The sequence below is a fragment of the Mya arenaria genome, chromosome 9, assembly GCF_026914265.1.
Source record: "Mya arenaria isolate MELC-2E11 chromosome 9, ASM2691426v1".
Classification (NCBI taxonomy): Eukaryota; Metazoa; Mollusca; class Bivalvia; order Myida; family Myidae; genus Mya; species Mya arenaria.
Window position 1 is genome coordinate 13,864,526 of NC_069130.1, and position 15,961 is coordinate 13,880,486.

The following is a 15,961-nucleotide window of genomic DNA, read 5'->3' on the forward strand; positions in this document are numbered from 1 at the left end:
TTTTTGCATATTTCAAAGAGTAAAAAATATTAAAAGTATTTCCATTGTGTAGTTTAAGCTTTCACTCTCACTCACTTCGCGCGGAGAAAAAAAAACCTTTACAGAAGCAAACGTTTTTGGAGTCAATGTTAGTCATACGCAGGCCAAAATGGTACGTGCACTTTTAAAAGTTGTTCACCTTAGTGCTGGCCAGTCTTTCCACATTGACATGAATATATAGTTTAAAGATGCAGTTGCATTAACTCAGTGAATGGAAGTAACTTCCCATATTCCTCGCTGTAAAATATCCACCACACACGTCTACTTGACAACAAAGAAGAACACTGAGTACAAACCTGACCCCGGAGGTGAGCAATTAGGGAATATAGAGCCTGACATCAGCACCGACATTTTGTTAGAAGAGCAAATCTTTGAGAATTGGTTCATGTTCGAAGAAACGGAGATGCTGCTGCAGGCGGCGTAGAACACGGTTAATGTGAAATAGACGATCACGACATTTGTGTTTTCGAACAATAAAGTTTCTCGATGATTATTGCGTAAACGTATATTAGCACTTACATAAGGATGGCTTTAACCATGATATGATTTAAGCGTTTCACTAACTATTCTATAAAATGTATCAGGACTTTTTCTTGTCGGCCTTCACTCTTTACTTAGAAAACGACCTGTCTTAAAGCGACACAGACTGGTCTCTGACAGAAAGATGACTGAATACCCATGTATCATGTAATGCACCCTAAAACTAAGAAAACTGTTTAGAGTATTCAATGATTATCCGCAATTGTTTTGCTAATACATCCGACCTTTTTAATTTCCATTCAATAAATGGCGGCGTAGTAATTTGGTTATGTATTCATGCCCTTTTTAAAACAAGTCTTCTCGTTATTTTTGGAACAAATGTGCATTTATAAAACTTCATTGATTACTGTTCATAAAATCCTTGCACTTGAATACGAGCGAATAATAAACTATAAAAAAAGAATATCAATGAGCTTTTTCTCAACAAACCGGAAATAGAAAATTGGTAGCGGTGTAAATAACACCCTTTTTCAAAGAAGGGGTAATTAAGAAAAAAAAGAAATACTAATTAAACTCCAAAAATAAGCATAAAAAAAACAGAAAATTTGTTTATTTTAGTGTACGATCGTATTTTATGTCACTCGTGAACATAGAAAAACTATATAAGAGGGACAAACTATTATGTTTCGGAACGATTTCCACCGGAAATCGTAGCCAATAGGAAACGCGTTTTTAGGAAGATGAGGGAAGAGAGGGACGCAGGCAAACAGGCGTAGGTGTCTTATGACACCATGTACGTCAACGGGAGACCGGTGAGGGATGCCTAGAACGGGGAGGGTGGACTTGTTAAGGGTTTGATTTGGAATTGTTATGGACTTAGTCTTAGTAAACGGGAGGATACAAACTTTGTTTCATTAATAACGGAATATGATGTAGTCATTCTTTTGGAGTCGTGGACAAGTAAAACTAGTAAGTTAAATCTTACAGGCTATGACTGTTTTAATTTTTACAGAAAATATAGACACCGAAATGCTAAGCGTAATTCAGAGATATTGTATCTAAGATGTATGCCACTATTCTCATCATGTTACTGTTCACTATGTTTTAAACTAAACACTATTTGCCAATTATATTAGTAAAATGAACATACTCTTTACATTGTGAAACTTATATATTCCTTATAAGATCATCCTATGTGCTATTACCTTATATCTTATAGTTTGATTTGTTGAGATGTATTTATATGTCACAAGAAACTATGTAGCTTACGTGAATAAAAATATGTCTGTCTGTTCTGCTGAACCTTATGCGTACGTTAAATTGAATGCTTTTGATTATACAACTATGTGATTTGTTTAAAGGCTCATTAAGTTATAATAAATACATACAAACATAATATAGCTGGTTGTTTAAACCTACTAAAAAGGACATTTGAGTTTTCTGTTGTAAAATCAAAATTGATTGATTGATTGATTAATTGATTGATTGATTGATTGATTGATTGATTGATTGATTGATTAATTTGTTTTATTGTCTCAACAATATTTCCAGTTGTGAGTAAACGAGGTTTCCTTTGAGGGTCACTCATCCTGCCCCACTAAATAGATCACATGATGGTCACTTATTTTACCCCACTCAATTGATCAGTTAAGGGTCACTCATCTGATCTCAATCAATCGATCAACTGATTGTCACTCATGTGGCTTATTGTGGTTAGCATGTGTTATTACTCTTACTCATTTTAATGAATAAATACAAGTTTATTTTGATTACTTAAAAAGTCCAAGATGTAAATATTCTATGAGAAGAAATATTTCACGAATTATAGTAGAAGAAACATAGTGAGCTTGACTTAATCATGTTATAACAGACTTTCGCCCCTAAGAATTAACTCACCTTACCCGCTTTAGTAATAAATCGAGAGTCACACATTGTACCCACTCAAATGATCACTTGAGGATCAAACATGTTACATAACTGGAGATATCATTTCAGGATCTTACACCACTAAGGCGTTCAACTAAGGTTCACTCATCTTACGCCACAGAAGCGATTACCTGGGACCACTCCTGATAACCTATGAAGTGATGAATCGTGCGTCACTTATCCATTGCACTTGAAGGCCACTCATTCTACCACGCTGAAGTGTTCACTTAAGTATCACATATCTTACCCAATTAAATTGACTGAGGGTCAGTCATCCTTACATTATTTAAGTGATCAAAGTAGGGTCTCTAAACTTATCCAACTAAATCGTTCACTATAAGATCCTTTTCCTCCTCCTCAGACAAGTAGATCGAAAAATGACCAAGCCGGAAATTCTCATCTTGTCCACGGACAAAGATAAAACAAGTACTCGTATGGAACTCCTTTATTGTCATCATACAATTACCTCCCTTGTGTAGACAGTCGTCTGTTACATCATCGAAACATTGTCTTGTGGCAATATTTAATATACAAATTTATTATTTCTCGCTTCAAATGGCACTTTAAAACAGCTAGCTAAAGGTAACTCATCTAGCCTCAATGTAGTGATCAATTGAGTGTTACTCATTCTACCACGCTCAATTGAGCAATGGAAGGTCACTCATCTTCACGAACTGAAGTGTTCACCTAAGGGTCACTCAACTTACCCAACTGAAGTGATAAATTGAGTGTAATGAAGCTTACCCCAGTCAAATGAGCAATCGAGAGCTACTCCTCTTACCCCTCATCAATTGATGATCACTTATCTTTCGCCATTGAAGTGATCACCTAAGAAGGGATCAAATGAGAATCACTCCTCCAATACAGTGATCGCCTGAGGGCGATAACCCGACTGAAAACTTTAGGTCCACACATCGTATCCCACTGACCTGGATGATTAATGGACATTCATTTTACCCAACCGAAGATATCACTTGATAGTCATGCATTCAGCCCCAATGAAGTGCTCAATTCAGGGTCACTCTTCGTACCCTATATGAAGTGATTACTTTATGGTTAAACATCTTGACACACTGAAGTGATTAACTGAGGGTCACTCATCATATCTGTATGAAGAGATCGTTTGATTGTCGCTCATCTCTACCCAATTGAATCGATCACTTGAGAGTTCTTCATCGTCACTCACTAAAATTTTGACCTGAGGTTCACTAATCTTTCACCACCACTGACGTGATATGATAATGATTCACTGAAATTAGATAGAGTGCTTTGAAGAAGTATTATAAGGTTTAGTAGTATAATTAACTGTTCACAAATTAATGATACACGTGTTTCTGTGTTTAATGAACTGAAATATCATTTCTTGGAATGTTACTGGAGTTTTTACAGTGCTTCTTACCTTGTTGACACTCTTGTTAAACATAACATTGATATATTTGGAATTTCTGAACATTGGCTCAGGCCACAGAACATGCACCTATTTGATAATCAGACATCAGATAATTCCTACTATGTGATAATGCTTTGTACGAAATATATATCAGTTGAACAGTTGTAAAGGGTGGTGTAAGCATTTTATGGCATAAAAAGTATGATTACTAAATAGTGCCTCTTAACATACAATTTCAAATATCACCTAGCCAATACATGTTCTTTTTCAGGTATAGTCATCTCTTTATAATCACTCAATTTCAATGTATAGGAATCATATATGGTATCAATACTCCAATAGTGGAGTCTGCATATATGTGAATTTAATGCCAAGTGTATCTCGAAAAAGGTAAATACAGGTGATAACTTGTTAAAAATGTTTTTGAACGTTTAAATAAATGGTTTGTAAAGGCACGCCATATTCGTACGATGACAAATACCATACATTGATTGACTTTATTTGCGTACCAAGTGAGTAGTGCTATTGTGTAGGGAAATGTAACATTTTTGTTGACAGATGTTTTAATGTTTCTAGACACTTACCTGTGTTTGTAAGATTGCATGTTCCACAATTGTATTTTAAAATAGTGAATGTTCCTTGATAACCGAATTGGCAAAAAAGGTGCTAGTGAGAGTGCTATATCATATCTTAATTTAAACATTTTCAGTTGATTTGTCAAGAAAAAAATATATCGTTGAACAAACTATTCTTAATAAGTACTCCAACACAACCAGATTTACGGAAACAATTTTCTCTATATATGCCTTTAAAAGTATAACCCTCAAAAATAACTGTATCATTTATATCTAATTTCGTTTCAGCTAGACAGCAAATGTCATAATTTATTTACAAAATCAATGAAGAAAGGATCATAAACCTTTGGTATTAAGCCACATACATTGACAAAGGAAAGTTTAAAAGTACAAGAATTATGAAAGTGAACAATACACATGGTTAAAATAAGGTGCGTATTTTGACAAGGAATGTCATGACTAGAAACTGTGCCGGATTCACTGGCGTCATCAATCTCCGAGTATCCCTAGATCAGGTCCTGCAACCCAAGTTGATTAAGATCGACATCCATTCCGATTTGAAAAAGATCATCAGGGGAAGTGATAACGACATGCTTATCCTTGTATGTACATTGAACGTTGCCATCCTTTTGATGTGTCCGGATTTGATTTGACCAGCTCACGTAACTTCAGTCTCAATGGTGTAAGATCATCGGTAATAAAGACATTACTAAAGCCCTCTGCATTTTTTGAGATATTTCTTTAACTTGAACACACTCATTGTGGCAGCTCTTGAGATGAAACGGACAATGGTCTGAAGTTTTTTGTTAGATGGATTTTTTTGCTTCAGGGGGTGGCAAGCACTGTTTTCCACCTCTTGAAAAGAGTTGAAAGATTCATCAATAACGTTCCCATTGGTCAAACTTGCTTGTTTCACCAGACGAGCAAGGTGGTTCAACTGATCAACAACTTGAGTAGTTAGTGGTTTGTCCCTTACAGTCGACCAATTGTGAATCCTCACATTTTCTCTTTTGGTATATTTGGTATTTTTTTTGGTGATTTATCATGCTCAAATCTGTTTACACGAACGTAACTTTCTACCTTTTCAACCTCAGCTTTAGTTGCACTATTGTTTAGCAGATCTTCTTTCTACATTTTAAACGTGACTCATGTTAACAGTCGGTTACACTCAACAGATTTCTTAAATAAATTCGATATTCAAGAACGTGCATGAGTTAGCTTCCCTACAGTGAAACGATAAGCCGAGAGAGAAGTTACACATTTTTGGCCGCCATTTTGTTAAGTCTTTGGCGGAGTAATTTTTTTTAAAGGGGTGGTATGAAACCTACTGTAAATTTCATGGGGTGTATGGATTATACACGTCGTGGACTTGACCGCTCTAGGTCAATCGGATAGCGTCATTCATTTAGGAGGTTAGATATCATACCTTACCCCACTTACAACACTAAAGTGATCAATTGGGGGTCTCTTACCTTACCCCACTGAAGTGACCAATTGAGGATCTCTTACATTACCACACTGAAGTTATCAATTGAGGGTCTCTTACCTTACCCCACTGAAGTGACCAATTGAGGATCTCTTACATTACCACACTGAAATGACCAATTGAGGATCTCTTACATTACCACACTGAAGTTATCAATTGAGGGTCTCTTACCTTACTTAACTGAATTGAAGAATTGAGGGTCTATCATCTTACTCTACTGAAGTGATCAATTGAGGGTATCTTACCTTACCCCACTGAAGTGTTTTATTGAGGATCTCTTACCTTACCACACTAATGTGATTATCTCAGGGTCTCTCAACTTACCCAACTAAAGTTATTTATTGAGGGCATCTTACCTTACCCAAGTAAAGTGATCAATTGAAGTGTCTCTCACATAACCCCATTTAAGTGGTCAATTGAGAGACTCTCATCCAACCACACTAAGGTGATCACTTGAGGGTCACATACCTTAACCCACTCAAATTATCAATTGTGGGTATCTTATCCTACCCAACTAAAGTGATTACTAATCTTATCCACTCAAGTGATCATTTGACGGTGATTGTGTACACTGACCTAAATCATAGGCACAAAATATTAACAATGTAAACATTTATCTATTATTTAGTGGTTGATGTATTATTTTTGATACTGGTTAGTGTTAGCAATATCTGAACAGATGCATACACTCAGTTTATGAATTCATAATAAAGCCAATAGCTTAACAATACATGTGACATTTTCACGAAACAGAAAGAATATTACTCCTAGATGTTGAGGTAAAAGTGTACAAATCACAAAGCTTGTGGTGGAGACCTTCCGTATTAGGATATCTCAGAGGTAGGAGTGTTCACATCATAAAGCTTATTTGTGACGACAGTTCGTATTAGGATATCTTAAAGGTTAGATGTTCAATACACATTTATATTTCACCAACTTGACACAACAATCATGAATAGTGTTGCTAATCGTCAAAACAGGCCAATATTATCGAAGGATCCTAACCTTAGCCGTGCCTTTTAGTTCGTATTCCTCTCGAGTCGATGCCGATGTCCGAATGTTTGACAAAACTACAGCATGTTTCATGGAGATCCAAGTACCAATGGGTGTGGAATTTTCTCTAGCAGATTTTTCACAATATGCCAGTGTCTAAACTGGCTTCCACCATTTTAAATCGCCGAAAAGCTCACCTTTTACATGGGCGCCGCCATCTTGTTTGAATGCTAAGGTTAAGCTCGATTCTCCCCCCTGATAAAACCCAACTAGAAAGAAAGTGACAATGAAATGATCATTTGCGGTTTTGTCTGGTGATAGTGTTTGTAATTATGGTTTCGAGGCCCCGGTATTGAATCTACAAATCAACAAATATATATCAACAATTATATATTTCTTTTTATTTATGCATGTTCTTTACTTTTAGAATTATTTATATTCTTCACGTGTATGCTTGTGGATCACAGTCCAAATTGTCGATAGTTTTGAGTATTTGTAGTTTCTGTAAAACCGCCGATTATGAGCCTTCAAATAATAACATATGTTTCTGCAAATGACACTAGTACCAGTCAGACAAGCAAACAAGACGTTATGAAATTTAATATTATTATTTCAGTAACACAAAACATATAAGTCTGTTTTAACCAAGATATTTCAGTAAGCCGACACCCGATTGTCTTAAATTAAATAGTTAACTCATGTAGATGACTTAGTCTAGAAGATTTAAATGACACTATTCAACCAGCAAATAATGCGATGTTAGATCCGTATTGTCAATCTTATTGGGACTGTGCTATTATTGTAAAGAAGGAAAAGGAATTCTACAATAAACAATTATGCGATAATACATAGAAGATATATCGAATCTTAATGCCGACTATATATACCATCATACGCATTTGGTCGTACATTAGTTGTTTGATTTAAACTTTGAGAAATCAATGCATTACGATTAAACCAATATCGCACTACAGTATCATTTCGATAAGAAAGCTTTATTCAACTGCCAGAATAAGGACCACACATATGGGCAGATTTGGATCTGAAATGACATCGAAGTACGGACAACCTTATAATTATGACGTCAACGACGTTATCAGGAAAACAAATTATTGGATGCAATAGCCAATTACAATTCAAATCATACACCACTACAATATCATTTTCATATGCGAGCTTTTTAAAACTACCCAAAACACGAAACCCGCATATTGGCGGATAATTAAGACGTCGGTGACGTTATCATGAAAACAATTACTTGATACAGTAGCCAATTACAAACTCGGATAACATTTTGCATAAGGCCATTAAACCAGTACGCATCAGAAAAACGGCCTACACATATATGCTTAAATGTAGAAAGTATTTCGAAAACATTGTCATTTCTTAACACAGTTATTTTTAATATTTTAATTTCCGATTGTTTGATTTTGAAATAGATTGACCTCTATTAAGGTAAACAAAACATTTCTTCTCTAAGGCAAGTTTCGATATTATGAAATAATTTTTATTAAACAATATTTATAAGAAATAAAAATACAAAATTAAATAAAAATGTTACGCCTACAACAGGAATCGAGCCGGGCTGCTCTCGGTCTGCAGGGGAGACCGTATCCACTTCACAACGGAAATATTCTATTACATTCAAATATTTATGTTTATGTTCAGGAGGTCGCTTGGACATACTTTTGAACAAAGTTCTCATGTCTGTCGACAGGTTTCGTTAAAAGTCAGAAGGTAAATGAGAAGTGTCCAATATACCTAAAGCAATCAGTTATGTATGTCTTTTTTCGTACATGTTAACATATACTCAAGTTAAAATATAGTATGCTGTATAAAGAAAATGTTTAATGACATCAAATATATTGTGTATATAGGATATAAGATACACCAAAAGGAATACAACTGTGTTTATATTGTTTTAAGTCAAATATGTTACTGTATTTATAAAACATACTTTATATGCGACCGGAGAATGAAAACCATAAATATATTGACTTATTTATATTACGATCTGATTGCTTTAGAAACATACCTACGAACAAAAAAATGTCAATTACTTATTTCTGAATGACTTTAGAAAAAACCTTAAGTGAATTCAATAGATACTTTGAGTATATATATTTTTTAATCTTTGTCTATGAATGTCTTTATTACCTGTGACATTGTTGCTTTTATGATCGAATAAACGGACTGTTAAACTTTAGCAGTTCCAAAAAGAAAAACAAATAGTATGCGCCTATAACAGCTATGGAAATGAAAACATGTTAGTTCCCTATACCTGCAATATTTGTAAAATTGATTATTCCCTGTTTTGAAAAGTCTTTAAAGGCGCACATGATAGGTTGGTGCAAAAACAATTAATGCATTATTAAGTATAAATGATATGCTTTTATCTAAACAAAAACACATGAGCAGTGTACAGCTTTAAATTGGGGGCAATATGGTTTTGATTAAAAACACATTTATAAAGGACAACATGTTATTGATTCTTTTTATCGATACACATATCATATGTTTATTTTTTGTTTTGGCATTAAATTCAAATCAGTTAAACGTGAAAGTGCATTTAAATTAAAAATACACCTATTTCAGAATCCGATAAGGAACTATATCTAAGAAAAGTCACAAAGCGAGACTTTGGCGAGATATATCAATTTTCTGTAAATCGTTTCATATATTTTTGTATTGAATTGCAACAAATGATAACGAATTATTATCCAATTACACATTTGTAAAGACTGCATTTATTGACTTAAAGATTTGGCAAATGACGTAAATTCGAGTTCTATTACACTAGACTAGATACAAATGAATATAAATTTGTTAACCTTTTTTCTACTGAGCTTGTTTCTGTAGTTTTTCAAATAAGCATGGCTGTAAAACACTTGAAACAAGAAGAGGAACTGCAGTGATCGTTAGCTAGATGGCAGGACAGCTTCACATCGTTACGAATTATTCCGGAAGCCCATGTGGTGTTATTGCAACTTTCGAAGCCATGGGGTTGTGGTACATATTCCTAATTCTTGGCATAAATGATAACACACAAGTCAGGCCGTATGTTTTGAAGATGTTGGAATACTGATAAAGATCATTTTAATTTTCCGCCGTTTTTCTTCACACTTGCGTGCTTCCCATAACATATATAGAATTTGTTCAACAATAAAAATGTTTATTTCTTCAATTTTGCATATAGGGTCGAAATGAACAGATATTGCACTAAATATACGTAATCACGAACTTTCTGTCGGTTCTATGCCATTTACATCATCCCTTTGGCCAAACTACCTATATGTTACATTAACGGGATATACGACACTCTTTCGGGAAGTCCGTGGTGCAACTCTCTGAACAAAAATCATTGTAAAACTAGCTATAAACTTCGATTCTCCGCATTTGTATTGAGCTATAAATTCCAAATTACCAATGTTATAGGACGTCTTGAGCTGAAAACAAGAAAATTAGACCTCCGAATATTAAACATGTATGCAACACATGCATGATATAAAATTACGCGCAACAATAACGTCCAATACAATTAAGATAACCACTATCGGATAACACACTCGTATGTATGATTAACTGTTGTGATATTCTACTCTATTTAGGTGACGCAACTGTGGTGCAGTATTAAAAAGCACCTTTTGTACTCAATTTCACTATTTATGTTGATCGTATAAAAAATATTAACAGCAATATTTTACAGATTAAGGGTCAACCTGCAGACGTTATTTTAGAACATTGCTATATAGGGTTTTAAAAATTGATGCTAAAGATTAACTTCATCAAATACTGTAGGGGCAAAAAACTCTAGCATACAACGACTATGCGTTCTCCTTCTGAGACGACCAGGACACATGGCAAACTTCGGTTTGGGCTGCTCGACTATGGTGTACTAAGCGGTTCAAAAGTGTTATATAGACAACACAACGATACTTTTATTTCATTGTTTATTTTCGCAACAATGGTATATACAGTCGTATTAATTTGCCAAAAACGTACTTCCCTAAACACATTAAAGCGGCTGTCTCACGTATGATAAAATAGCGAAAAAAAAGAAGAAAATTGTCGAAAGCTGAAATAAACTTGGCATCGATGTGTACAATGCATTGAAACTTACTAACTGAAGTACCACATAGTACAATTTATTTAAGTTTAGCAGTTATTTCGTATTTTTGCCATTAAAAAAGATTACTGGGTATGTCTACCAGGTAGAATTCATTCCTTATGCGTGATTGGCTAGTCGGTGTTATCACGTGATATTACCGAGGTAGGTGTATAGCTTAATTATGTCACCCGATTAAAAAAAAGCCTTTGTAGCTCAGTGAGTAAGACGCTGGACATCAATTTTGGCGACGCGGGTTCTAACCCGGTCTCCGGCACAATTTCGTTTTACATTTTGGTACTTTTTTACAATTATGATATCAAAGCTTAACAAATTCTATTTGATAATTATCCTGAGATTCGTTACAGAAAAAAAAAATTGGTGCCAATCTGTGACACAGTCCCTTAAATAATTTTGTCAATTTATATTTAATTGAAATACAAGATATGTTCACAGAATATAGTGTCAAATTTTGACAGATAACGGATTACAAAGACACCCAAGCAAATATTGATATTTTCTTGTCTCGAATTTTTTAAGGGTAATTCATTTACTTGCGTTTTCATTCTTAGTATTTGTTTCAAAACATGTACAAATAGTTGTTTAACAACTTTGTATAAAATAACGAGCTAACGATCAGTGTTATTTAATTAATATATCGAGATTAAGGTTACGAATCTTCGATTAATACTTACGAAACAAGGAAGTGGTTAAGTTTTTTTTTTAAATTCTTTAAAATCTAATTTATTCCTAAAATACACGTTAATTTACTCTTGTACAATCGGTCAACATAGCCGACACACTTGACCAATTTCACTTACAATATGAATATATAAAATTAATCACCTGCCATTTAAAAAAAACATACAAAAAACGAAAAAAGGATGTAAGGAATGATTTTTTGAATTAACAATGTATTTGTATATTTGTGTTTAATTTTTTAAAGAAAAATAAGTAATCGATAAATGCAGCATCTACATGAAGACGCAACCTGAGAAAGATACACAGAACGTTTGCGTCTCTATCTAAACATTTCCACTGTCTTCATTCACTCTTTTTAATTATTACGGAAACAATCTCGGATGTACGCCGGTTCATGAATCCTCCTTTGTTAGATATTTCTAACCGTCAATGGGAGTGAAACTTCTACTTTAATCTACATTTTTTTATCTCGAATACAAACAATTCCTTAACCTTTAGAGGAGACTTTGAAAAACATGGTAAAAAGTATATCAGATACAAGCTCCCTAGCAAAAAACTCACATGAAGTGAAAGCAATTAATTTGAAATAATGATCGTTTTTAAGACATCAAATTCTACGTTTTTCAAGTGCAGAGTGTTTAAGAGTTTATACAAAAGTATTTCAGATTTATCGTAAAAACACAATGTAAATCACTAACGAATCCTTTTCCAGGATAAAGTACAAATTTAAAATCCTAGAGAACGTGCAACTACCCTTTACCACAAAGAAGGGAGGCGGAGCCTACACAATCACTCTAACTGTCAACATGAACTGTCTTTCCTGTTTTAGAGTAGCGTGTCCAACCATGGGAGGAAATGCTCAAAGTAAGACCATGCTGGTTGCCGCTTTTGACTTCGGAACCACGTACAGCGGTTATGCTTTCTCTTTCAAAGATGACCCTAACAATATTCAGACAAACCAGAACTGGTACGCAGGGGGTGTGGCTTCAAGGCTGGTTTCACTGAAAACACCTACATCTGTCCTTCTTAACCCAAAAGGAGAGTTTGACAAGTTTGGATTCGAGGCCGAAGACACGTACGCAAACCTTGCTGAAGATGATAAGCACCACGGCTGGAGACTATTTCGGAAGTTTAAGATGGTTCTGCATAGTAATGAGGTAAGTAACTAATAAAATGTATCCTATATATAATATATATCTAGTAGCCAAATATAAACAAGTAGCCAAACACAGGGTAGTCAAGTGGCCAAACACAAATTACCCAAGTAATCAAACACATTAACCAAGTAGCAAAACTTAGCCAAATTAGCCAAGAAAACAAACACAAATAGAACGATGCTTTTATTTTGAGGAACAAAGTAAAGGAATATCCTTCATTCAATAAGTAATACACTCGTAAGGTTACGCAACTGCAAACACAGATCACTATGATTTAAAACCATCCTTATTAATACATGTATCTTGGTTACCGCTTTCGATTTGGGTAAAATAAAAACATGTTTATGAGTTTTCAACATCATATATATATATATATATATATATATATATATATATATATATATATATATATATATATATATATATATATATGAAACGTAGCTAGAGCTATCATCAACTTGAAAGAAAATAAGTGTTGTTGTGTTTGATTACGTTTGATACAAATATAAAATTTATTTTCAACTTAAGCACTTGACGAAAGACGTTACGGTAGAGGACTTTTGTGGAAATCAAATGACGGCTTTCCCGTTGTTTGTCATGTCGATCAAATACCTGAGAGAACATCTACTACAGGCGGTAACTACACAAATGATAGGAATCGAAGAAACGGATATACTGTACGTGTTGACGGTTCCTGCTATATGGGATGAAACTGCCATAAGATTTATGAGGGACGCAGCTGTAGCAGTAAGACGTTTTATTGTATTGTGTGTTCTAGTAATTACAAACGACTGAGTGTCAAATAGCAAAATTATAATATGCCCGACAATGACAAGGTTAAATTACTTCCATGTTATCACTGCCTGTCATTAGAAATCCATTAGCCTGAAGTGGTTATTGATATTTCTCATATAATACCGAACACATTTCATTCTTTAAAATACCCTTTTCGTATAGGTTATATTAGTACAGACCTGTTCGATATGATCTTAGTTCAAACGTTCAATTCACTGGGTGTTTTTATGATTTTGAGGCGGGCTTCCTTTCAGGAACAGTCAGAACTCGCTATGGCAAAGTGGTTGGGATCTCTTGTATCGAAGTACTTACATGGAATTTGAGTTTCTTTTTTTTCTGAAAAGGGATTGAGACATTTTATGGTATTCGTAAAAAGTCTTAATGTATCTTGGTATGCTGATATGAGCGTTTTTCTTTTCTCAAGGCTGGGATATACCCAAACCGCCTAAAACTGGCCTTGGAGCCAGAGTGTGCCTCGATCTGGTGCGAGACGCTAGGTATGGACGTTAAGGGTGCTGTTACGATTCAAGGATCAAAGTACATGGTCGTCGATCTTGGAGGTTAGGGCACATATCATATATCATATCATTAAGTTTTCTTCGAAAAACCACATGTTAAAACAGTGTGTTGGTGTTTTATCTGTTACTTTCACTCGTGCTGGGTTATTGTTTCTATTTACCTATTTGTTCAATTACAATTGAGTAAAAATTGCCTTTTGATTTAGTTTCGGCAGGTAACGTATACCTAGGAAACATAAAGAAAACAACATATAACTGTTTTAAAATTCAGGAGGCACCGCAGATATATCTGTTCATGAGAGAAAACCAGATGGAACCCTGAAAGAGATCCACAAAGCCAGTGGAGGTCCATGGGGAGGCATTTATGTGGATAAAAAATACATGGAAATGATAAATAAACTTTTTGGAGAAAACGCTCTCACTGACCTCCGAAAGACTGATATGAATGATTATTTCGACATCACTAGGGAATTCGAATATAAAAAACGGTCATTTGATACTGTCAAAACAAAGCAATTTTTTTTACGTATTTCTGCCTCTTTGAGAGATCTTGTGGAAAAGTATTATTCCAAATCTTTAGAGGAACGAATTACGTCCTTAAACGTGCGGGGAAATTCCATCACCACGAGAGGCAAAGACAAGCTGAAGATTGATACAACAGTTGTCCAATCATGGTTTAAAAGACCAATCGATCTGCTGATACAACATCTGCAGTCTCTTTTAGCTGAACCAAAGATGGAAAGCGTGCGATCCGTTATTCTAGTGGGCGGTTTCGGTGAAAGCCAGTACGCTCAGGGGAGAATCAGGAATGAATTAGCCGGCGTGAGACTGATCGTCCCTCCAGACGCGGGCCTCGTCGTGTTGAAAGGTGCCGTGAGGTTTGGACATAACCCCGCCATTGTCTCTTCAAGGATCATGAAACACACGTATGGGACAAAAATTAATCAGCGGTTTGATGACAAGAAGTACCCAGATGAGAAGAAGGTTTGGATAGATGGAGAGTGGTGGATGCCTGAATGTTTCGATGTGTACGTGCGGGTGAACGAGGAGGTGCGTGTGGATCAACAGGTGACTAAAATGATTTTTCCTTTCAAAGCATTTGTTCTCACATCTGTGTACAGAACGACAAAGGAGAACCCCGAGTACACAATAGACCCCGCTTGTGAACTGTTAGGGACTATTCAACTTGAAAATAGCGCCGATATTCCATATCGGCTGCAGAAAATAGAAACAACGTTTATGTTCGGCGATACAGAACTTTTCGTCAAACAGAAGAACACGACATCTGGAAAAGAAGCATACATGATCTTTGATTGCTTTAAGTGAAACGTTTTAATGTATTTGACATGACTTGTATAACCTTCTCACAAACTTTATAGTGAGTTTATATATTTTGCAATCTATTTGAATATCTTTCAAGTCTGTGTGTGCACATATTACTTACTACTACTACTACTACTACTACTACTACTACTACTACTACTACTACTACTACTACTACTACTACTACTACTACTACTACTAATACTACTACTACTACTACTTCTACTACTACTACTACTACTACTACTAATACTACTACTTCTACTACTACTACTACTACTACTACTACTACTACTACTACTACTACTACTACTACTACTACTACTACTACTACTACTACTACTACTACTACTACTACTACTACTACTACTACTACTACTACTACTACTACTAATACTACTACTACTACTACTTCTACTACTACTACTACTACTATTACTACTACTGCAACTAATAATAATAATAATAATAA

At 34.9% G+C, this 15,961-nt stretch overlaps 1 protein-coding gene across 1 annotated transcript; it reads left to right on the forward strand.

Moving 5' to 3' along the window:
• Window positions 1-1,259: 1,259 nt before the first annotated feature.
• LOC128245757 (heat shock 70 kDa protein 12B-like) lies at window positions 1,260-15,646 on the forward strand. Its single transcript, XM_052963986.1, has 5 exons — window positions 1,260-1,291; window positions 12,409-12,853; window positions 13,382-13,600; window positions 14,073-14,208; window positions 14,438-15,646. Exons 1-5 carry the CDS (start codon window positions 1,260-1,262, stop codon window positions 15,490-15,492), a joined length of 1,887 nt encoding a protein of 628 aa, XP_052819946.1. The 3' UTR covers window positions 15,493-15,646.
• The last annotated feature ends 315 nt before the right edge of the window (window positions 15,647-15,961 follow it).

Excerpts from the sequence above, each read along its gene's own strand:
- LOC128245757 (XM_052963986.1), top strand. The coding sequence starts at position 1,260 with ATGAGGGAAGAGAGGGACGCAGGCAAACAGGC. Across the intron at positions 1,292-12,408 it reads AGGGACGCAGGCAAACAGGC|GATAAAGTACAAATTTAAAA; the intron begins GTAGGTGTCTTA and ends ATCCTTTTCCAG. Across the intron at positions 14,209-14,437 it reads CATGGTCGTCGATCTTGGAG|GAGGCACCGCAGATATATCT; the intron begins GTTAGGGCACAT and ends TTTAAAATTCAG.